General features: G+C 42.7%; 1 protein-coding gene across 1 annotated transcript in view; it reads right to left on the reverse strand.

Moving 5' to 3' along the window:
* Positions 1 to 447: 447 nt before the first annotated feature.
* GPR50 (G protein-coupled receptor 50) overlaps positions 448 to 24712 on the reverse strand; it is a 116836-nt gene continuing 92571 nt past the window's right edge. Inside the window, exon 2 of the mRNA XM_043522681.1 lies at positions 448 to 5781. Coding sequence (XP_043378616.1) covers positions 4913 to 5647 — 735 coding nt within the window. The 5' untranslated portion in view covers positions 5648 to 5781 and the 3' untranslated portion in view covers positions 448 to 4912. The remainder of the gene's footprint in view (positions 5782 to 24712) is intronic.

Below are 24712 nucleotides of genomic sequence, written 5' to 3' on the forward strand. Positions count from 1 at the left end.
TTTTTGTTGCTCTCCTCTGGACTTTCTCCAATTCGTGCACATCTTTCCCTGAAGCGTGATGCACAGAACTGGGCACAGTACTCTAGCTGAGACCATATCAGTGCTGGGTAGAGTGGAAGAATTACTTCTCATGTCTTGCCCACACATGGCTGCTAATACATCCCAGAGTGATGCATACAGAAACCATGAAATAATTTTTAATTCAATAAAAGAAATAGCATTATTTTTAGAGATTTTAACAGAAGTCAGGGATGCCAGCATGCTTACAGACAGAAAGATCAGTTTACACTGATAATTTAATAATCCTGCCATCCCTAACTATACAGGACTCCTGTGTAAGACCTCACTAGTGGTTTAATAACCTAGTGTAGGAATGCCTGTTTTCACATCCAGAAGGATAGTGAATATTCATTTACTGCATGGAGAACACACTGGTCTAAATCCCAACTCTGAAAAAATCTGTCAGTAGCACAATTTATAGTCTGCTTCTGCTCTTTTATAAAAGGGTTCCTCTGCACCATTGCAGCCATATTGATAATTTTATAGAGTATCTCTCAGGAGAGGACAAGAAATGGGTAATAAAGAGATGTAGACGGCATCCCACAACTAGATGACAAACACACATGGCAAAGGGCCCCAGAGCCATCCCAGTCAATAGTAGTTCTGAGCAAGGGAGTTTTTCCCCCCACTTATGAATGAGACATCATTGCATAATGACTCCTGTTCCCCAACATCCTCCTGTATTGAAGGTGGACTTGGACCATAACCAGGGATCTGAAGACACTCCCCAGACTTTTGGGTGTTCTAATTCCAGACTGGAATTTCGCAGTCAAGGCTCATGTATGTCCTGGAAAAATTCAGTTCCCACTTTTAACCAGTTGTACCTGCTCATATTAATCTGCTTTCTAGTCATAACCAAAAGCCAAGGAGTCATTTCAGATATTTATTTCAAAAACATATTTGCTAAAAAACAACAAACAATCCAATGTTATATTACAGTTTTGATAGATAAAGGGAACAAATACTTTTCTTAATGAACAGCAATAGATCAGCAAAGTGAAGAATTCTTAGCCAAATGGTGAAATGGAAACACTGTATAGAGTTGTATATAAATACCTCAACTACATTCTTCTTAAATAGATTAAACATTCATTGGCATCATCAAATGGCAAGAGATTCATCTCCCTTCACGGCAATAAATTCTCTCACTCATGGCTACTATGGCAATTTTAAAATTATGGCCCAAATTCAGTATTCAGGGACACCAGGGTTAATCCAGAGTAAATGGTTTATTACTGGCGTAAGGGAGATCCCAATATGACCTTCACATTCCAGGGCTCAAGGCCAGATCCACAGTTGACACAGCTCCTTTTAAGCTGTGGGATCACTTTCAAAACCCCACTTTGGATTCCAATAGGGAAACACAGACTTTTCCTCAGGATCCCCAATTTAAGATCCATTTCCCTTTTCTCCAGTAAACAAATGTTAACAAATAAGCTCCTGGCACCCAGTTAGCAGTCTCTTCTAGGCTGCCATAACCAGAAATTCAAACAAGGAACTCCTTCTTGGGGCACTCTTAAACGAATTTAATATGAGAGTCAATCTATACTTCCAAGTACCCTCGGCATCATGGCACCCGGTTCTCCCCTCAAAGCTGAACTCTCCATTTTTAACCTGCTTTATGTTGCAGACATCAACTTCAGTGCAGCTTGGCTCAAGGTCCCAACCACGGCTGCTACCTCACCGTGGTCATTTACAGGCAACCTTAACTTACACTGAGACACGCAAAGTGCTTCTGAAATGATTGCACTACAGTGACGTTTACATTTTGTAGGATACGCTAAGTTCCTTTAAGGGACCCAATCCCACTCTTATGGGGCAGGATCAGACCCTGTGTTCGTCAGGTGCTGCCCAGGTGATTAAAGGACCTGCAGTTGCAGTGCAGTAGATACCTACCATGTCCCCATATGGCCCTGAGTACCTGCAGCTCTCACTGACCTCACTGTGAGCTGAGGGTGCTCAATGGCTGCAGCAAGAATATTGTACTGTCACATTGTCTAGTTCACGTCAGCAGTAACTGTTCTCGATGCATAGGAGTATGCCACCTCTAATTCCTACAGCCCAGGCCTGGAGTGCTGTTCCACCGAGGCAGTTTGGGCTCCATAACGCAGTCCTGTTGCTACAGGACTAGATCAGATATCCCAAGCAGCCAGATCTTGGGAATGTCTTTGGTGTTGAAAAGTTCTATTCTGACTTTGACTGGCTGTTATTTCTGATGTGTTTCGAATAAGACATAATGCAAAATGCAAGCTTTAGGAAAAAAAAACAACACATGGCCTTCACTGAACATTCTGTTACAAAGAGAAAGAATCCAGGAGATCAAATCTCAGTAGTGAGGCACGGAGAATTGGAGACATTTGGCAAATTTTAAAGGATTCCATATGGTTGTCTTAGTAAACGAAATATGCTCCTTTTTAAGGATATTATTTGCAAATGTGATTCTAATGAACAACTAATTGCAAACCAGTTGAAACGATAATCACAGCGCAACAGAACTTGCTGTGCGAGTACAACTTGAACTCTCCACCCTGTGGTTACGAATTCCTTGGTGCTTTTTGCATCCAAGTTTGACTCAATGTTTTTTGTTTGCATAGAATGATATAAGTCCATTCAGATGGGTAGTGTTTGAGCGAAAAGGACCAATTCCCACATCAGATACCCTTATTTGGCCATACTCTGAAGAGCCAAAGGCCAATTTTTAAAAACATGACTCAGTTTAGCTCCAATTATGAGATAATTGTATCAAGTATTTAAAACACAATTATCATGTGAAGTGCCTGAGACAGAGTCTGAAAATGTGCAGTACCAAATTGTCAAAGCCCCCTGTAAATACAATTTGTATTGCAATAAGCCAAGCCACAGAACAGCTTCTTACACTGTATTGCTTATTTAGGAGATGTGCTGTGTACATTTTTTTGGGCTTCGTCCTTCAACGGACAACTTCTCCCAAGTCCTCTCCCTGACAGAATTCAGTGGGAGGTATGTTCAGCAACTCTCAGAAAGCATTCAGGGTATCTACAGACGCAGGTGGGCATCTAGTGGGATTTTCAGAAGGGCGTAAGCAGTTTAAGCTCCCTACTCCCATTGACGTCAATGAGAATGAAGTGCTTAACCTGCTTAAGTGCTTTTGAAAATCCCACTAGGCACCCATCTCCATTAGGTGCCTAAATCTTTGAAAAATCTTGGCCTTTGTGCCTCAGAGGATCAGACCTGTGGGCCAAATCCTGCTCCCACTGACATGAATGGCAAAAAATATATATTTCACTAATGCAGAATTGGGTCCTTTCTTTGACAAGAGACCAGGTCACATCCTTCTGTCTTTATTTATGTAACTAGTCTCATTGGGCTAAACTGACATAAGGGACAGATCCTGCCCCCATCAATATCAACAGCGTAGCTCCCATTGACGTCAACAGGAGCAGGCTCAGTGTCGCTGTTACACCCATGTAAAGCCAGCCTAATTCTACTGGTTTGAACTGAAGCACACCCTATAACTGACAGCAGAGTTTTTCCCCATTGATTTAATGGGACTGCTTGAGAGCAGGAGTAGTTTGCTTTTTGTTCTGCTACCAGTTTTTTTAAAAGATCTCTCAAGAAGGAACTCAATTTGGTCTAAGGGTAAAAAAAAAAAAAAAAAATCACATTTACAGACAAAGCTCTCCACCAACTAAAGAAGCCTCAACTCTGCCCACTGTGCGTATATTTCGCCTGTAAGACAGACCTACACGATACTGCAGTGCATTGACAGCAACCACAAAGGGGCAGAGCTCGGGCTTTAAATGAGTATGTTCCCGCTCTTTTTCGGGGCGTGTAAATATTTTTACATAGCTTCCACACCCCCATTTACATATTGTGACTCCATGCAAGAGTAAAAAGAAGGAAAAAACTCTCCACTTGCCTTTTTCATTGCATTCATGTAATGGGGCACACGCGATGAGACATGTTTGGGATGAACGTTTCTTTTTCTTTCTGCCTTTGTCTGCAAGTGCAAATATTATTTTCACTGAATTCTCCTTTCTATTTATTTATTAAAAGTCGGCATCTGAATTAAAAGGATGGGTTTCTGCTACACTTCATTACATTCACATGACAGGGACTTCTGAGAGATGTTCGGAATGAATGCAGGCTGTTACTGAATATTGCCTAAAATTAGAATTAGGCTCGGAACCTCTTTCTGCAATTACATTAGGTCGCTTGTTGTATTCTTATTCACGGCCGGGAAAAGGAAGTGCAAGTGTACTCAACATCTGTATAGATTCAATCAAAAACAGTGCTTTTGCCTTGCCTTGCATCTCATACTGGCTAGTTACTAAACCCTAAAGAGACAGTGGAAGCCATCATGCCCATATTATGTGACCACTGACTAATCCTACTAACCTAAAAAGGTACAAAGTTAATCATGCAGTTTATAGCTCAGATCTTGTACGTTTGGTTCAGCATTACTTACTGCTAAAAGGATGGAATTAGAAAAAAAATTCAAAATAGAGGGCTAATTTTGCCAGGTCTTATAGTTTCAACTACAACTGCATCTACATGCGCTTTGAATGCTTAGGTACTAACCATCTGTGAGAAGCAGTGTGGCAAGTGCATCAAAGTCACCTAGGCACGTGGTGAAAAATGGCATAGAAAAAATAAAGTCTGTGGGTTCCATCCTGGAAATCCTTACTCAAAGCTGTACTTCTGTGAGTGAGTAAGGCACTCAGACACCATGTGTAGGAACGGACCCAGTTCTCGGATGAGTAAATCCTGGCGGTATTGGCCCCGTGATATCAGCTTTTAAATGTGCAGGTAGAAAAGCTTTTGCATCCTATATACACAACTGTACCCCAGAATACACAGCATTGCTCTGATTTCATAAGTGTATTTCGGCTTGGTGGTTGTTGTTTGTTACAGCTGGGGAGGGCTTGCTTTTCAGTCCCTCCGTCCCACCTTTCGACACGTCGATGAACAGCAACCTCGGAGCCCATAGAGTCAGTAGTATTCTTTTGTACTCCTTTCGGAAATTCTGATTGAGAAGCCCGTATATCATAGCATTGAGACAGCTGTTAAAATAGGCCATGAAGTAGCTCAGGACAAAGAGCCATTCTGGAATTTTTGGCACTACTTCCGAAGGATTAATAGAGACAGCAAGACCAATGAAGTTTAACGGCCCCCAGCACACGGCAAAGAGGACAAAAACCACAAACATGGTCAAAAAATTCCGAACATCAGCCGCTCTTAGCTTCTGCCTGGATTCTTGTCTTACCCGCTGCTTGACTTGAATCACCAAAATCCAAATCCGTAGGTAACAGAATGACACTATGGACAGGGGGACTATAAAATGAACCATCACCACTGTTATGGTGTATGATGTACTTACAGTCTGGGCAAAGGTGCAGGAATAAATCCGGGGATCATATCGCAGGGATCCAACAAAAAAGTTTGGCACAACTGCCACCACGGTCAGTATCCAGGTCAGGCAAAGACAGCAGCAGGTGTTCTTCAGGTTGAAGAGTTTATCGTACCACAGGCCGTGGCAGATGTAGCAGTATCTGTTGATTGCTATGGCTGTAATGTTAAAAATGGACCCAATGACACTCAAGCCCATGAGGAACCCACTGATTTGGCAGTGAATGTTTCCCAGTGTCCATCCATTATGGAAAATGGCACTCAAGATGAGAGGATAAGGGTACACCGCTACTACTAGGTCCGCTACAGACAGACTGACGACAAAGAGGTTACCTACAAAAAAGGGAGAAGAGAGATGGTGACAGGTTAGCATAGTTTTGTATACACCTATAGCAAAAATACGAACTCCAGTTTGTTTTGTGAATGCCGGTTTGATTGTAAAATGGTTCTGGGCCTTCACCTTGGCCCTGTCCCCTCCCCATCTTGAGCTGAAAACCTCAGGTGGTGTCAGGAGAAGTTTCTGCAGCCAGCGGAAGGCTAACAAAGGAAAGCGATCAAGGCTCATTAACCTGGATGTTCTTCCATTCAAATAGAAGCCCGTTAAGCACATAAGCTAGCTACTTAACTACTACAAAAAACAAAAACAAAAAAACTACTTTTCCCAGGTGGGCTTTTAACCAAGCAACAGATCACTTGATGAGAGACTTGATGCCAACAGGGGTGATCACCTGACAAAGGGGATTGCAAGATTACGAAAAGGAGTCACTCCAGCACAGAGGGTGGGGAGCATGCCAGGACCAGAGGCGACAAGGAGGAATACTGGACCACTTGGAAAAGACATTGACCACATGCCAAAGGGCTCCTGGATTAGTGATGAAACAGACAGGGATTGCAGGCAGGTTTTGTTGTTTTTTGTGGCTCTGTATAGCCCTTGTGCTGTCTAAGAGTAAAGTGTGTGTGTGTGTGTTTACAAATTCCTGTGCAGAGTCTGTGTGTCCTTTGCTTTCACTGCCACACAGTCCCCAAAGGGAGAAACTACACCAGAGGGTCCACAGTTTCAGTGAAACTCTGGGAGAGTTCAATAGCTACTGGGGAGGCTTGGGAGAGCTGGTGTTTGTTTCACTACCAGAGCTGGTGCTTGTACTGTGGGGTCCCCACTACCAAGAGGGGTATCAGACATGCGGTCTGTACCTGGAGTGTGCCTACTGGCCCAGAGCCAGAAACTAAAATCTGCCCAGCCCTAGCAAACCAGGAGCACGTGGGACCCAAGGTTTGGGGCCAGTACACTAGCTTGGAGAAAGTTCACCAGGAAGAATTCTTTAGGGTTGTAACAGACACAACTGAGTTAGCATTGCATGCACGTACTGGGTGTCTTCAACAGAGCAGCCGTGAATAAAAAAAAAAAAGTAATAAATCATAGATCATTAAACTCCTCTCTTTACATTCAATAGTGAGAAAGAGAGACGCTTCTGATCCTGAGGATTTTCCCATCAATATTTTCATACGAACATTAATATTTTGTTCATACAGCACCTAGCACAGTGGGGCGATGTCCCTCAGAGCTACCATTATACAAAGAATAATTAACATGGACAGGCCAATCTCTCAGCTACACCAGTGTAAATCCAGAGTAACACCACTGAAGTTAGTGGAGCTACATTGGATTTACACTGAAAGGAGAACTAATTAGCCTTACAAAACATTGTTATTCGCCATTCATTCATCATACCCTCCGTATGATAATGGGCTCATCACGAGACCTCACTTTTCTGAGTTACAGGGAAATCTTCAAGCTCCCTCTATTTTCCTGCCCAGAGAAAGGTTTCTAAGCCCACACAAGGGCTCTCCGATTCTAACCTCAAAAGGTGTAACATACAGCCCTGATAGCAGAGAACTTGGGAAGATATTAAATGCTAAGGTTAATGCTGGGCCAATCCCCATCCCAGTCTTCTGTGAATCTCTTGCAGCTGCAACGGGAAATGTGAACACTCACAAGAATCTGATCTTAGAAATAAAAAAAAAGCGAATGCATGTTGGTTTGCCTGCATGGTGGTTTTAAGTGACAAGGTGAAACCTACACTTGCTTATGGATTGAATTTTCCTCTTAAGAAGGGATCTTGCTTGGTTAAGAATCTTTCCCTTTTTTATGCTTATTCTGGGTGGAATCCCACAATTGCTTAGATACAGTATTTTCTTATGATCCTGGATTAAAGTTGCAAGAACCTCCACTATGGCACATCAGCAATGTCTGAAGCCAGGACCGCCTGAACAGACGTCTACTGCTTGAGCTAGCAGCCATAGGAGGCCACCAGCTCATGTGAACTAGAAACTAGAAGGGGATGTGACCTACAGTCTATAGGCCTGTTACACAGCATTATATATGGTAAGATACAAGTGAATTGAGATGAACCCTTCATGCCGTCTTCACATAGTTTGTTTGCCAGCTCAGAACTCTTGAGGTTCAATTGGACTATTTTACTAAAGCTTCTCTCTACCACGGTCTGGGTTGTACCTTCCTCCTGACTGAAATGTTATCCCCCTTTCTTCTGAAAATACTCTGGTTCCAATTAATTCTTTGTCTTGCAGACATTGCCATCTATGCGTTCCATGAAGGAATAAAGGAAGAGAGCTGTATAACCTGTCCTGCAGAACAGCCACTATAATGCAGCAGAGAGAGGAAGCTACTCAGCAACTGATAGCACCTGCCCAATGTATGAAGGGTCTGCCTACGGCCTTGCCAATAGAAGCATGAACCACAAAGTAAATATACTGGTGTCTGGAAAAGATTTGAAAAGAAAAAAGCAGCAGTGGTGAGGAAGGAAAAAAGGTTGGCAGGACTGAAGATAGGGACAAGAGCTCCAAAAAAGGAGCTGCTTTTGGAGACTAACACTTTTGGGTTTGTCTACACACGGAATTTTTCTGGAATAGTTATTGCACTTTAAATCTGAATTACCTTTCGGGTGTAGACAATTCCTTAGACTCCAACACCAGTTGTCTTCTTCCTTTCAAACCAGAAGCACCTCCAATGTCAGACTGGACAGAGCACAAAGCCGTGCTTAGTCAAGAACATGACCAGGTGCAGGCTGAGTTCAGCAGGGGGACAAGAGGATGAAATGTCACATTGGGGGGGAGGAGGAAGAGGTGGGATTCACACTTTATCACGTGCTACAAAGTTTAGGGAAAATTTGCAAGGTGTAGAAGCAACAAAGGGAAGAAATAATCCAATGAAGATAAAAAATGAGCAGAGTCCGTCATAAATGCCAAACTTTTTGCAAGAAGCTTTTCAAAATTATTTTTGAAGTTTCCCAAGAAATAAAAGTTTAAATAAAGTTTCCCACTAAAATTTGTTATAAAAAAACCTCTGAGAAATTCTACTTTTGCTATTTAGTAAAAAAATAAAATTCCAAGGAAACAAAATATTTGTATTCATTGAAAAGCCATTTTTCATTTTAAAAGTTATGAGAATAGAAACAAGTAGCACCTTAGAGACTAACCAATTTATTTGAGCATAAGCTTTCGTGAGCTACAGCTCACGAAAGCTTATGCTCAAATAAATTGGTTAGTCTCTAAGGTGCCACAAGTACTCCTTTTCTTTTTGCGAATACAGACTAACACAGCTGCTACTCTGAAACCTGAGAATAGGAAACAGTGAAAACACATTAAACCAAAATGAACTGGAAAATTACAGGGGTTCTCTGTAATGTCCCTCCCATTTTTCTCCTTACTTATTTTTCCAAATCTGGTACATTTTGAGATGGGGAAACCTCTGCTACCCAGCTTGTCACTCAAACTAGACCAGTATATTGCTACTTCGCATAACTAGCAAGAGACTGAGCTCATGGCATCGGTGGATCTTACATCTCAGATAAACAAGTTTGCTGCATATTCCATATGGTAGGCTGGTGTTTGGCTAACTTCCCAAAATAGACTGGACTTGGCGTCTTGGACAGACCTGCAGGAAAAAGTGGGTCAGAAGGGCTAGGAAACTCCATGACTTTCCAAGTGAACATCCCTTTGGTTCAGAGGAGTGAGCTATCAAAGGTTGTAGCCTCCCAACCTGGAAGATCTTTGGAATCAATATGATTCCTCCTTGCTGGTTCTCCTGCCTTTGGCAGCAGGGATACGCTCATTCAGCAGCCCGTGTCACTGGTAGAGTTCTACAGAGGAGCAATTGCAGAGGTGCCCACAGGGAGAGCCACGAGGAGGAGTTGATAATACTGTTTAATCCTAGCTACCAATCAAATAGCTGCTCATATAGCCAGACTGTGGAGTCAGCTAGGGACAGTGCACTTGGAAAAAGCTATCTCCATGCCTCTACCTCTAAAACACAGGGGAAAACCAGTAGAACGCCAGCAGAGGGCATGCTTAAACTATTATGGTCTTCACTTGCTACAGGTAGCATCTCAACCCATTGATCAGTTTCATAAATTCAAGTCCCATTGTCAAAGTGACTACCAGAGTCTCTCAAGAGGCTGCAAGATAATTGAGCAAACTCTAAAAAGATCTCTCTGTGTAGTGATGTGACATCCATCACCGCGCTTCCAGAGATCTACGTTCAGCTACAATCATTGGCTATGGTGTTGCTGCAAATGCTATAGCTAATCCAAAATCATGCTGCAGTTAGATGGTTGGCTTGGCTCATTTCTATTTTTAGTCCAAACAAAGCAACCAGGACTGGCCAACAGTTCGTGTCAGTTTGAAAGGGCAGCTCAATCCCCCCAGTCTGAAAACAAGAATCCAGACTCAAGAATGGCTCATGGCGACTCAGAGTCTGGAGCTCAGCTGACAATACGAGTAATTTTTAAAGAAAAGTTATTAAAGCCCATGTGAAGTGCTAAAATCTTTGACCCATTATGCACAGGGCCTGCAAAGCCTCAACCTGTCCCTGCACCAAAATGAATGTTCCTGATAAACCTTTTCTTGACAATCACTTACAATCACTTCCTGACTCCAAGATGCTGCAGAGTTCCTTGTGATTTAAAGTGACAATATTATTTCTCTAACCCCCAAAAAACCCCAAACCAGGTTGTTGCCCAGAATCCTTATCTTTCAGCTCTCTAATCACAACACCTCAGTGCAATGCCAAGTGCTTCAATGCGATCTACATTCCCTCTCGCTTGATCAGTTTTTCTAATATAACTTATGACCCCCAGCTATAACGTCCTTTTACAACCATGTGCGTATTTTAGGTTCATGTAAGGACATTATTTACTACTGCTTCTGTTGAGCTTTAGTGCAGTTTTTCTGCGGCTTTCACACTTCATTCAGAGCCTTTTAAAATGTAGTCACTGATCTTGGCCCTCTGATAGAATTAATTCTGTCATGCGCAGAAACATTCATGCTCTGGCTAACCCTCCATCACATAGAAGTGGGTGGTAGCCCTTCCCAGGACAGCTCTACACCACAATACTTCCTCTTCTATGTCCTCCCTGCATTGAGGAATTTCTCTTATCAGTTTACCATGAAAATCAAGCTTTCATTTGCAATTGCTTTTCTAGCCTGGGTGGCTGTAAAGATGGCCTTCCAATGGGCATTGATGTTTTACTGGGTCTGCAGAGAGATGGAAAACACAAGGCACCACGTGGAGCCACCAGAACTGCGGGGGTTCTTCTGCATTGTTCATGAGGGTGCTGGCCAGGAGGGATGGCCCAAGCCAGGCCCTATCTTACCTCCACCCCCCAATACAGAAGTGCCTGCTTTGACTGCCTCTGCACCTCCCCACTAGGTATTGGAGTAGGTCATCAACTCGTTTCACATAACACACCAAACCACCAAATAGTACCTTTTGCTCATTACCCAGGCAGTACATTGTACACCAGATAAATATAATAAAACGTAAGTGAATGAACTTTACAGACATAAGAGACATGGCCCCCGCCCTGAAGAACTTAAAATATTTACATATAACACACAAGAGGTAACTGACAAGAGGAGGGGGAAACGAGATCATAATAAAATCATGTAATTGCTGTGCATTCCAAAGCATCAGCTTCACTGCACAATGGGTATTTCACATCCAGTTTCAGACCTTTAGCATCACTTAAGTATACACAGAAGTAACAGAGATATTAGAAGCCAGGGAGAGAAGTCACGCTACCAGTGATCCTGGCAAAGAATTCATGGCTGAGCTAGTACAGTCTTCCATGGCAGTTGGGATAACCCTCTGTCTAGATATCCCCTACCTGAGCTGGCATGTCAGCAGGCTTGACCGCAAACCCACCAAAAGTCAAGAGAAAGACTTCCACTGACATCAATGGGCTTTGAATCAGGCACCAAATCATTTTGTAGACCCCTGGAGAAGTGGTGGCACCAGGCTCTGAATTTTGCTCAAATCTGCTCACAAAATTGGGGTGGTTGAGTAAAAGGGGAATCAAATTAGAGACAAAATTAGATGAAGATATGAAGTTCCCAGAAAGGGGAAGGGGTGAGTTATTTGATTGTGTTGTGTATTGGAACATACAAGAATGTTTGTTATTCGGATAGTGGTTTCTTTGTGTGTCACTATGAGCACCTGGGTTGGGAGAAGGAGAGATGGCTTTATTAGAAATAAGGTTTAAAATGATAAAGATATCCCATGTGTACTGAGAAACCCTTACTCAACCAAGTAGCCCCAGTGAAGTTAAGCCTTCCACCCTAATTTCTAAAGGAGCACTCATGATGTGAGTGTAATTTTGCAGAATCAAAAGGTAGAACCTCAGCTGGTGGAAATGGCCATTACTCCATTTGCGTCAACACAGCGACATCAGTTTACACCAGCTGAGGATCTGGGCCTTAAAATGTCAAACACAAAGAGCCCTACAACACTTATGCAAGCAGTCCTACTGAGTCCAACAGGATTGCTCGCATGAATAAGAACTTCTCCTTCAAGAAGAAGGGGCCTTAGCAGGATGGGGCCTCAGCCTGAAAATCCTTACTCACATGAGTAGTGCTTACTTGCACAAGCAGTCTCCTTAACATCAAAGGCACTGTTCGTGTGGTCAGGCACTCACTGAAGTCAATGGGCAGGATGCTGATTTCTTCCTTACCTTATAGTAAATGAGATCAGAATCTAGCTCTCTCAGGCTGCTCAGGAAAGTACAGGTATGTAAGATGGGGCTGCCAGTCTGTACAGACTTCTAATTTATAAAGCTCCATTTAATATTAAAGGTAGCCTAGAGTGATCACACAGTTGTCACAATAGAATCCTTTTACAATTTTCCCCCTTTAAGAATCCTGCCTGCAAATAATACATTTATATCTTCCTAGCAGGAACTTCCTTTATATATATCTGTCCTTGTCTCCGTGGGTCCCTGGCGGATTTTGCTAGCCTCAGAGGCTCACTGTGACCCTCCATGTAACCCTTCTCTCTCTAGAGACAAGGGTCACAGTCTACTGAGCCATTTTCACCATAAGCCAGCGAGGGAGGTGAGGAGAAGCTATCTTCCCTTGCACAGTCTTTGTTGTCTCCCAGTCTCACTGATTAATTGTGGAGGGAGAGGGGGGGCAAAGGGAGGAGCCCAGGCCCGCCCTCTACTCCAGGCTCCAGCCCAGGGACCCTAATAGTATCAGCTATGGTAGCTGACCTTTTAGAAACATGACACATACAATTCCCTGGGCTACTTCCCCACAGCAGCCCCCCACTTCCTCAAGCTCCACTTCACCCTTACCTCAGGGCCTCCTTCCTTGTGCCTGATATGGTGTGTACTACTCAGTCTCTCCAACAGCACAACTTCCTCCCACAGCTCCTGACATCCACCCCCACCTGACTAACTGGGAGGCTTTTAACTAGTTTCAGCCAGTCCCTGATTGGCTTCAGGTGTCCCAATCAACCTAGCCTTCTCCCTGCCTTCTGGAAGTTCTTAATTGGCCCCAGGTGTCTTAATTGACCTGGAGCAGCTGCATTGAACTTATCCTGGTATCAGGGATTTGTTTAGCCTGGAGCTAATGTATCTATCTCCCACTACTTTTCTATAGCCATCTGGCCTTGCCCCATCACAATTGGTTTTGACTGTCATCTAATATAAACAGAAGTTATTGCTTCTCTTTATGCCAGAAATCCAAACAGCTATTAAAATTAGGGTTAATAATGGGGACGGTATAATACAAGCCACACTTCAGTTCTTTTAAAGTTGCAGTTTGGATCCAGGGGCCCAATATTTGAACATCTTCTTTGGCAATTTGTCTGCATTCCTAAAGCTGCACCCAACTTCCATACAAATGTGCATTATTTTCATCAGAGAATAGATGACCATCAAAATACAAATGAGCATTGTATTTTCACGGTTTGCCTTGATGGATTAATAGAAAATACTTGATGTTTGAGTTCTAATTATGGAGCTCTCTCTTTTCCTTGCAATTACAGAGGCAATAGTCCTGGGCCATGGATCCACATTTGGCCCTCTGGCTGCATCATAAGAATCCCTGATTTAAATGCTGGATGGAAAAAAAAAAACTCACATCGACCCACTTAGGAGGAACTGACGTTCTCTAAACTGTCTCTGTTCGATACACCTGAACAAGTCAGATGAAAGGCAAGTAATTACCTTGTCCTTTTTTGTCCATACAAAGCTCTGCTCACACACACACACACACACCCCGCCTCCACATTCCTTCATCAAGGAAATTGAAATATTAGAAAATTATGTTAGACTGAGGATAAAAAAAAATTAGGATAGATAGATTAGATACCAAGGCCAGAAGGGATCATTGTGATCAGTCTGACCTGAAAGGCCATAGAACTTCCCCAAAATAATTCCTAGAGCAGATCTTTTAGAAAAACATCCAGTCCTGATTTAAAAATTGTAACTTGATGGAGAATCCACCATGACCCATGCTAAATTGTTCCAATGGTTAATAACTCTCACCATTAAATTTGCGTCTTATTTCAAATCCGAACTTATCTAGCTACAACTTCCAGCCATTGGATCGTGTTATACCTTTACCTGCTAGATTGAAGGGCCCCTTATTAGATATTTGTTCCCCATGTAGGTACAGACTGTAATCAAGTCAAACTTAACCTTCTCTTTCTTAAGCTAAATAGACTGAACTCCTTGGGTCTATAGCTATAAGGCATGTTTTCTAATCTAATTTTTTGTGGTTCTTCTTTGAACTCCCTCCAATTTATCAACATCTTTCTTGAATTCTGGGCATCAGAATTGGACACAGTATTCCTGCAGCAGTTGCACCAGTATGAACTACAGGGGTAAAATAACCTCTCTGTTCCTTGTCCAGATTCCCATTTATGAGTCCCAGGATTACATTAGCTCTTTGGGCCAAAACATCACACTGGGAGCTCATGTTTAGCTCATTATCCACCGCAACCCCCAAATCTTTTGCAGAGTCACTGCTTCCCAAGATTGAGTCCCCTATCCTGTAAGTATGACCTACATTCTTTGTCCTTAAATGTATACCTTTAGCCATATTAAAATGCATATTATTTGCAGCTTGAAAGAAATGGTGGTGTTATCTACCAACAATTCTATTCTTTCCACACACAAACCTGGCAGCAAACTTTGAAGCGTCCTATCTGATTTTTTTTAACTTCCATGATAAAAGCTAAGAAAAACACCGATAAACTACTGGCAACTTGTTAGCTTGAGATCAAATTCATTTGTTTATTTAATTTTTTATCATAACCAGAACAACTAAAGATATCTCCCAGCAGGCACAAAAGTCTATGCTAGTAAAAACACACCAAGACACACAATGACAAAGCTCAAGGTTTATGGGGGTGATTGATTTGACAATCTCCGACTGTCACATAATCAAAAGCATTTTAAACAATAAGCTTCCGCTCTCAGATTGTACAGAAAAATAGAAACACATTTTGGAAGAAATATAAATAAGAATTAAGGCTAAAAGACCAACAGAAAGAGGCAAATCTACGGCTTGGCAAACAATTTCACTGGCCATCACTATGAAGGAGGCTTATTATAACCTAACGCAAGGTTTTTAACCTACCAAAGCTTGTGTAAGCTGCAAAAAGGAAACAAATTAAATGTTTGCCCCCAAGCAAACTATAAGGTCATAAAAGCTTTGTTCAGCACATGACAACAAATCTCTTCATTAGCTTTGATATTCCCCCTCCCTCAATGTTTTTAACTAGCCATTTGATGCATGTTCACTTGTATGTCACTGACCTCCATTCTACTGACACAACAGATCAGTTCTCTAAAGTAAAGGAAAATTCATACAAATAGCTTCCAGAAAGCTACATTAGCGCTCCTCTTTCATATTCTACAGACAGCACACAGCACTAATACTCTGTGGTAGTAACTGTCAGATGTATTGGGTTAGTAATGGAAATACTCTAGTATTATTTGGGCCTCACCCTGCAAGCCCTTACTGTAGTTAGGGTTGCCAGGCGGTCGGTTTTCGACCGGAATGCCTGGTCGAAAAGGGACTCTGGAGGCTCCAATCGGCAACACCCACCGGGCCGCTAAAAGTCCGGACGGTGGTGTCGCGGGGACCCAGGGCCAACGCAGTCTCACTGCCTGCCCTAGCTCTGCGCAGATCCCGGAAGTGGCCACCTCGTCCTTGTGGCCCCTAAGCGCATGGGCGGCCAGAGCCCCAGTGCTGGATCCACAGGTCCCATTGGCCAGGAACCGCAGCCAATGGGAGCTGCGGAGGCAGCACCTGTGGCTGCGAGACAGTGCATGGAGCCTCCCTGGCCACCCATGCGCTTAGGGGCTGCACTGCAGGGACCTGGTGGCCACTCCCTGGGAGCTGCGGTAAGCACCGCCTGGACCCCGCACCCCCTCTCACACCCCAATCCTCTCGCCCCACCCCAGATCCTGCACCCAGACAGAGTCCTCACCTCCTCCTCCGCACCCGAACCCCCTGCCTCAGTACGGAGCCCTCTACCACACCCTGAACTCCTCATTTGTGGCCCGCACCAGCCTGAACCCCTCTTCCGCACCCAAAACCCCTCATCCTTGGCCCCACCCCAGAGCCCTCACTCCCAGCGGGAGCTCGCAGCCCCTCCTGCACCCCAAACCCCACATCCCCAGCCCCAAGCCAGAGCCTGCACCCCGAGCCGGAGTCCTCATCCTCCCCCCGGCCCCCGAACCCTAACCCCAACCCCTTTCCCCAGCCTGGTGAAAATGAGTGAGGGCGGGGGAGAGCAAGCAATAGAGGGAGGAGGGGATGGAGCGAGTGGGGCGGGGCAGGTGTGTTCAGTTTTGTGCCATTCAAAAAGTGGCAACCCTAACTGTAGTGTGTAGGCCTTGCATCATTACATCAGGCCTGGTCTACACTGAAAACTTCTATTGTCATAGATATGTTGGCCAGGGTTTGAAAGAAAAAAAAAAACACACCCCACACACTCCCTCAGTGACAGAGCTATAACCACAAAATCCCCAGAAGAGTGCTTCTGTGGGCACAATGTTGTTCAGGGAGGTTGTGTTCCTACACCGGTAGAAAAACTATCGGTATACACTGCATCTACCATAGCGGGCTCTGCCAGCATAGCTATGTCGACATAGGCTCCACAGGGTAGCTATAGCCTCGGCGGGGCTAACGATTCATTTGAACCCCCTTGAGTAAGGGGGTTTTAGGAACAGTCCTTCGATAACGGGACTAGGATCAATTCCATTATCCCATACAAATACAGCGTTTTAAGGACACTGCTATAACGTACATGGTGCGGGTGGACGACACTGAGCAAATTAAATAGAAGCAAGTGAAAAGCCTATGTAAGGCAGGCTAATTCCATATTCCACAAATGCTTGTTCAGTACTATAGCTGCACATTTAGGAAGTCAATAAAAAAAATCAATTCTCTGAGGTTATTGTTACATCAGGATTTAGGTTAGGATAAAGTGTAGTTTCTTGTTGTTTAACAGGAAATGTAAATGACCTGCCAAATGTTCCAGAATTCTGGCTGTGCAGCGTAAAATGATACAGAGGTAATGAACGGACAGTAAAGAAAAAAATCTCATAATGGTCTATGCATCTGTGGGAGGTAAGATTAAAGGAAATGGAACTATCTGAATTCAAGGACACAGTGAAGGTCCTTCCAAATAAGAAAGTTTAATGCTGATACTCCAGGTTAATTCAAAGTTTTCCTTTCCTGCAGTGAAGGGCCTTTGAGATATGTTGGAATAATTCAAAAGTCATTGAATGGCTGGAGTCAATAGGTGTTCTTCTATGGGTATGCTTTGAGATACCTACTGCTTCAGAGCTTTTTCCTCACTTTAATGACCATTCCTTAAAGATGGAACTATCAATGCTGCTTCCTGCACCAAATGAATGCAGGTTTGGTCCCCCTCTAACTGAGTGCGCTGCTTCTGGAATGAAGTTGTACTACACCATCAGAAAGCCTGCAGTGCTAAGTCTGAATTTCTACCTGGGCTTCTGGGATGGCCACACATGCTGTCACTTTTTCCATGGTGACTGTTGTCATCCTTAACTGTTCTCTCCAATATATCAGACACTGACGGGCTGCCAGCCTGTTATTTAATATTAAATGTAATGGTAAGGAGTATATATTTTTAGGGAGTAATAAAAGCTCTCACTGTATACTGTGGAAGCCTATTAATTTCTACCAAGCACTTGGGTCTGATTAAAGTTTACCTCTTATATCCTGTGTATTACACCGCTTAGCTGCTGGGGGGGGGGTGTGTGTGAATCTGTTACACTACTAAATTCACGGTTTGCTCTCTGATTTTAGACTTATTCTTAGTTCAGGTCTGTTTAATTCTGTTGCTCTTAAACAAGATTTGAACAAGATCCTCAACTCCTATAATTCAGCATAACTCCAAATCAGAGCTGAGCATCTAGTCCAATTATTTGCCAATGGGTGTACTCAAAAGATTCATTACTTCATTTTGGCTAAAACTACCAAATTTAAAGTGCTTTTCCAAATCCTACCCCTTCGAGTCTGCACTGCTGGGCTAGGAAATACTGCGAGGACAAGTCTGCTCACAAGATTTCCAATGTGTCCCACATTGCATCCCATCAAGCTGGAAAGACGGGTTTTTTCCATGGGTCACCAACACTTCGGCTCATCATCTCAGGTTGTCAAGGTTCCTTCCCCACTCTAAACTCTAGGGTACAGATGTGGGGACCTGCATGAAAACCTCCTAAGCTTACTTTTACCAGCTTAGGTTAAAACTTCCCCAAGGTACAAACTATTTTACCTTTTGCCCTTGGACTTTATTGCTGCCACCACCAAACGTCTAACCGGTATATTACTGGGAAAGAGCCCGTTTGGAAACGTCTTTCCCCCCAAAATCCTCCCTTACCTTACACCCCCTTTCCTGGGGAAGGTTTGATAAAAAATCCTCACCAATTTGCATAGGTGAACACAGACCCAAACCCTTGGATCTTAAGTACAATGAAAAAGCATTCAGATTCTTAAAAGAAAAATTTTAATAAAAGAAAAAGTAAAAAGAATCTGTTCTGTCCCCGGCAAAAGCATCACACAGACAGAGAGAGCGGCTTTGTTTCTCCCTCCCCCCAGCTTTTGAAAGTATCTTGTCTCCTCATTGGTCATTTTGGTCAGGTGCCAGCAAGGTTATCCTAGCTTCTTAACCCTTTACAGGTGAAAGGGTTTTTCCTCTGGCCAGGAGGGATTTTAAAGGTGTTTACCCTTCACTTTATATTTATGACAAGTGCATTATGGAAATTCAGAGATTTGCATGAATGAAAATATATAGTTACACTACCCAATCTTTAAATCATCCAAAAAGGCTCAGTTCACCCTTGATTCATGTACTGAGCAACAGTCTGGGTAATTTCTGATTTTCGTGTTAAGGCCAGAAGGGACCATTAGATCATGCAGATTGACCTCCTGTGTGAACAGAGAAATTCACCCAGTTACTCCTGTATTGAACCCAATGACTTGCGCTGGGGTAAAGCGTATCTCACAGAAAGACATCCAGTCTGGATATGAAATCGCAAAGGGTGAAAAATCCACCACTTAGTAGAAGTTCACATTTTTATATGAACTGGTTCACCCATCACTAATAATTATCCCTCTTGCATTTAAGGTTTAGATTATTTTTTTTAATTTAAAATCTGCTATTTTTCTTTTCAGTTGGCCAGTTTTGTTTTACCCTCCATTCTGAAGTAATGTCTGAACTCACTTTAAGAGATGTAATAGTGCTCTTCAGCTATTGCTGCTGATTAAAGTGCACTTCTAGTCTGAAAAGTGACCACATGCTGGTATCAGCTTCCTACTGAACAGGTCTTTAACCAGTGTGAATCCAAAAGCAGAGCTGAATTTGTAGCCAACTTTAGTGACAAAAATAATGCTTAACTGTTCCTGTTAGCTCTGCAGAGCAAACAACTAAAAAAAAAAGGGAGCTGAATGCTCTTCCTTCTTGTGCATCTTTAAGAAACTTTGTATCATAAATTCCAGCGTCAGGCCTAATCAACTACATGCATAGAAATCCTCTGTAGGCAATGAATGTTGCACAGTTGTAATCAAAGGCTTAATTTAACCTGCAGGACCTATAATATTAGCCATGATTCTCTCCAGTCCAAGTTGTTTGCAGGGCTGGCAGTGGGAGATGGAGGGGTATCATGGAGTTTACAAACCCCACACGGAACCTAGGTAGAAGAGAGGGAGAGAGCGCGCGTCTTCCCCGCCCACAGGAAGCCAGGCTGATCGCACTGCAGCATAGCAGCCAGAACTGCCAGTCATGGAGACAAGCCCCCACAGCTGGGACCAATAAGGAAAACACGCCCAGCTATAAAGGAAAGAGAGCAGGAGAGAAGGGGAGGCAGACGGGCCTGGGACAGCAGAGGGACAATAGCCCTATCTCAGGCTGTTTTCAAGTAACCAAATGGGAGATAAGGAAGACAGTAAGCCCAGAGCTTACGGGCTGAATAATTATTTTATGTTAAATTGATGGACTGGGCTACTCTGAGTTAAACAGAGGAGTGGCAAAAGTAGGCCACCCAAAAGGGACTATGCATGGAACCCTCGACAAGGGGAAACTTCTTTTTGCTTGTAAGCTGAGCAGGTTTTATATGGAAATTGTAGATACAAAAAATGGAACCCCAGATGTCTTTATTCCAGAGCTTCTTGGAAGAGCGCGGCCATACTGTCATTGATTCTGCACAGACCCTTATTGGTCCAAGAGAGATAGTTACAGAAAATACATTTTTTGAGCAGAGCAGCTAGTAATTTTGAGTTTGAGTAATTGTTCTGACTCTGATCTTAAAGACAGCTGGCTGGTCTGAGCAACATTCAAAGTCTATAGCTGGTGATCATTCATGGTTCCCAGATTGGATGATAGGCAATGGAAGGTTCAGCTGGATGTGAGAAAACGCAACTGTCTCAGGAAGTTAATATAAATTTATCAGAATACTTTGTGTAGCATGCACTTCAAGCACTCATCCAAGCCTGCTTCTTTGCCACCATGTAATGTATTAGTTGCTTTTGCCTTCCCACTGATACTATACTAATCAGATTCAACTTTCCTATTAACATACCTTGCAAGACACAAGTTTGTATCTTCAAGAGTGAGAGTAATAAAATAGTATCAGACAAGAGCGAATCTGGGGAGGGTTGTGCTTTGGTCATAAGGTATAGAGGCCACAGTTTGGGACAATACTGAAGAACACATTTAAATGCTGTTCTGAATTGGGGCTTCAATTATTAATGTGGCCTCAAGAAAGACCTCTGCCATTGTCACCTTATAATGTTTGCACTAAACTGTGCCACGGTTATATCTGACACTCTGTCCAACAAGCACAAAGGGTTTGGTACCAAAATAAGACAGCCACTACATTTAAGCAGAATTTCTCTTTTAGATGAAAAGTTAACATGTGAAATAAATTACCAAGAGCTACAATGCGGGGAGATGAAGAGGAACAACAATTTAAGTGGCATTAGTTGAAAGAGAAAAGAGTGTTGTCGGATACTACTCCTGAGTCCAAGAATAGATGGTCCTACACATCCCTGTCTGGCCTCTTTCCATTCTAAGAAGTTCCCATGTTCCTATTACTCATGGCCATTATAAATAGAGCACACTGGAAATTATTGGCTGTGGAGTGGGCATGCATGTGCATTTTAGAGAGGATAACATAACAGTAGTAGTGATACAGACTGCTAACTACCTACTAGGAAAGGGTTTTAGCTAGGAGCCTTCCTTTATACATTTTAAATTTTACAATAAGGTCTACTCCTTAAGAGTTAGAATCTATCTCAAGTATACTACTGTAAATCAGTAATAAACTCACTGAAGGATTTACTCTTCACTTACACTAGAAAACTCAAGGTCTGCCCCATAAAACTGCCAGGGAAACAGTGTTCAAGGGCTTGACCCTGCAAACTCCCCATTCACGAGAGTATTCCTTAATCGTGCTTTTAAGCACAATTTACATGAGTGACAGTGTCATGATCAGGCCCTACAGAGAAGAATGTGGTCACAATATACATTGGAAATAAAGAAAGCCATCATGAAGTATGCTACCACTCCAATTCCAGAGGAGTTACAGTGTGAATAGGTCTCAATTCACATTCCACAAGCACATGAACATTTACCATCGGATCATATCCGAGTCACACTGTGTTTGTCTTGAATGTTTATCTAATTCAGAAATGTTAACATAAAAATTCCTTCTTCATTTTAGCCACTTTAAACACAACAGCGTAATTTATGAGCTCAAACACTGCATCAGGTAAGTGCTGTATAAAATAACTGGTAAGGAGGGGCCGGCAGGGGATCTATGTCCTTCTGAGCCACATTCCTCACCCTCAGATTTTCTTCAAGGCCACTACTCTGGAGTTGTGCACTCAGACTTCACATTTGGCAGAGGAAGTTTGTACCACAGCCTCACGAGGTCTCTGCTAATTCAGATCCTACACCTGCGCTACCATGTCAAGGGTGCCATTCAGATGTCACCTGAACAGTCTGGGTTTTGACTGATCTATTTGGTGGCCAAGTGAAGGCAGCGTTCTTCAGGGCTTGGGGGCAGTTAGCAAGGCTGAGGCCAATACATACCACATCCCAGTGAGCAGGTGCCTGAAAGGAGGTCTGCATAATAATTCCTTGGTGGAAATCTCAGAAGTCCTCTGGCTCCATTTTTGCATCTAACCTCTCTACAGACTGTAAAATATTTTAAACTCCAAGCTCATGCTTCTCTCCAAGCAAGGCAGAAACTGAGATACAGCCTCATGACCCTGAACACTTCAAAAATATTGAAGCAGTTTTGAAGTTTGAAGTTGGTTTGGGGACCTCAGTTAGGGTCTCTCTCCCCCACTAAATATGCACCCAGCTCCCCATTGATGTGACTGGTGAATAGGGGTTTATAACAAACAGATCAGTTTACATGCATCTGACGAAGTGGGTATTCACCCACGAAAGCTTATGTTCCAATACGTCTGTTAGTCTATAAGGTGCCACAGGTCTTTGCCGCTTAAACAGATCAGTGTTTATCACAAAATTTATTTACTATGTTCTTGGTATATATATTCCACATAACGGACATCATTTCTGGCCAAAAGTGTACAGCCTTGTGTGAGAATTAGTTCTGTCCCCAGTCACTAAGCAATGGAAGAGAAGGGTGTGGAAAGCAGCATTAAAGAGAGGGGAAAAGGAAACAAGTACTCATAAGGAAGTGGGGATGGAGAAAGGAAGCTAAGGCCCCATTTGACCATAAAGCCATCCTGAGCATGGAAAGGAGGGTCTGATTCTATGCAGAGCTCGGAAGGGTGGGTCTAAAATCACCAGCAACATTGGAGAACCTGAGGTGCTCAAGAGAATAATATTGCAACATAGAAAAAGACCCACGGACAGAGAAGAGAAAATAACAACTGAAAAGAAGAAAAGAGACACAGTTAGACAATAGCCTGTATAGGTACAATGATATTATTTCACATACATTATAGATAAAGCAGAGGTGGGTTTGCTCAAAACAGGCTTCTCTAATTTTTCTAATTTAAAAGGTGTACTGGGCTACATCCTGATGTAACTCCCCTGATTTCCAAACCTGATTTTCCACATACAACTAAGTCTGGTTGACATTTCCCTTCCCCTTCCCCTCCCCAACCCACCCCAAAAAAGAAAGATGGCCTCTTCCCTTCTCCCCCACGCCCAACAAAAAAGTCTAAAATTTTCCACCAAAACCTTTTAGAAGTTTTATTTTTTGACAAAACGGGAAATTACCCCCCAAAAACTGTACATTTTTCATAATTTTTCCTTTATTCTACTCCACATGCTCTCTCCTCCTTCCCTCCTCCCTTCAGAGGCAAAGTGGAACAAAGTTCCAAAACAAGCTTGTGGAAATTTTGCATTGTTTATTTATGAAATCTGGAGAGGGGGAGGGAAGAAGAGGACTTCAATATTTTTCATTAAAGAACGTTTTCCATTTTGGGGCCAGTACAACTTTTAACCCTGCTTAGTCACCGACACCTGGGCAAACTGGATGCAAAACTACCATTCTAACAGACTTTTCCACCAGTGCAAAGTGACTATCAGGTGCCAGGCAATGGAGAATCAGGTCCATTACCTTGAGAGCCATAAATCATTAATTCAGTTGTTACACTAGATATTAATTTGGCCAATTTGTATTGGCACTACCCCATAAAGCAAAAAACATACAGCTAGCAGAAACCAGCATAGAACATCTTGAAATTGTTATGTGCACTTAAAGACCTTAAAACTATTTCACCGTAGTCAGCCACAACAGAAACTTCATGATTAAAATGTTGTATAGACAATGATTGAATTTATCATGCCAAATCCTTTCAGGAGAAAGGGCAACAAATTAATAGCGGATAGATTTAAATCTGTGGAACAAATAATGTTGGAAGTCTTCCACAACACTGAGTCATATTTTATTAAAATATTAATTAATAAGCGCACCCTGGGTGCATAATATGCTTTATGTAGGATTTCAAAGCCTACTGCAATCATTGCAAGATCTTCTGTATGCATCAACAGGCAGCCAAGGAAATGTAAATCAGAAGGAAAATGAAATGCCAAATATATTATTATGTATGCTAAGAGTCATACTCCTGGGGCTTTAATTTGAGAGACATTCAAATTAAGATTTAAATTATTCTCTACTGTGCCGTTTTCAGATTTGAAATAGCTTAAAACTAGAAATGGATCAGCACCAGAACCTTGCATCCCAACCCCCACCGCCAAAGTTTGAAAATGTTTCAAATCCAGATAGATATTCTGCTGTTGGAGTCCTTTTCTACTTGAGTATGCAAATCTTGATAAGATTTGATAAGAAAAGATAAAACCAGGAGTATGGACAAGATATACAATACCTGATTTACAGGTTCATATGGCTTATGATTCTTGTAGAACTGATTCTGATCTGTT

Source organism: Chelonia mydas, chromosome 9 (genome assembly GCF_015237465.2).
Source record: "Chelonia mydas isolate rCheMyd1 chromosome 9, rCheMyd1.pri.v2, whole genome shotgun sequence".
Lineage (NCBI taxonomy): Eukaryota > Metazoa > Chordata > Testudines > Cheloniidae > Chelonia > Chelonia mydas.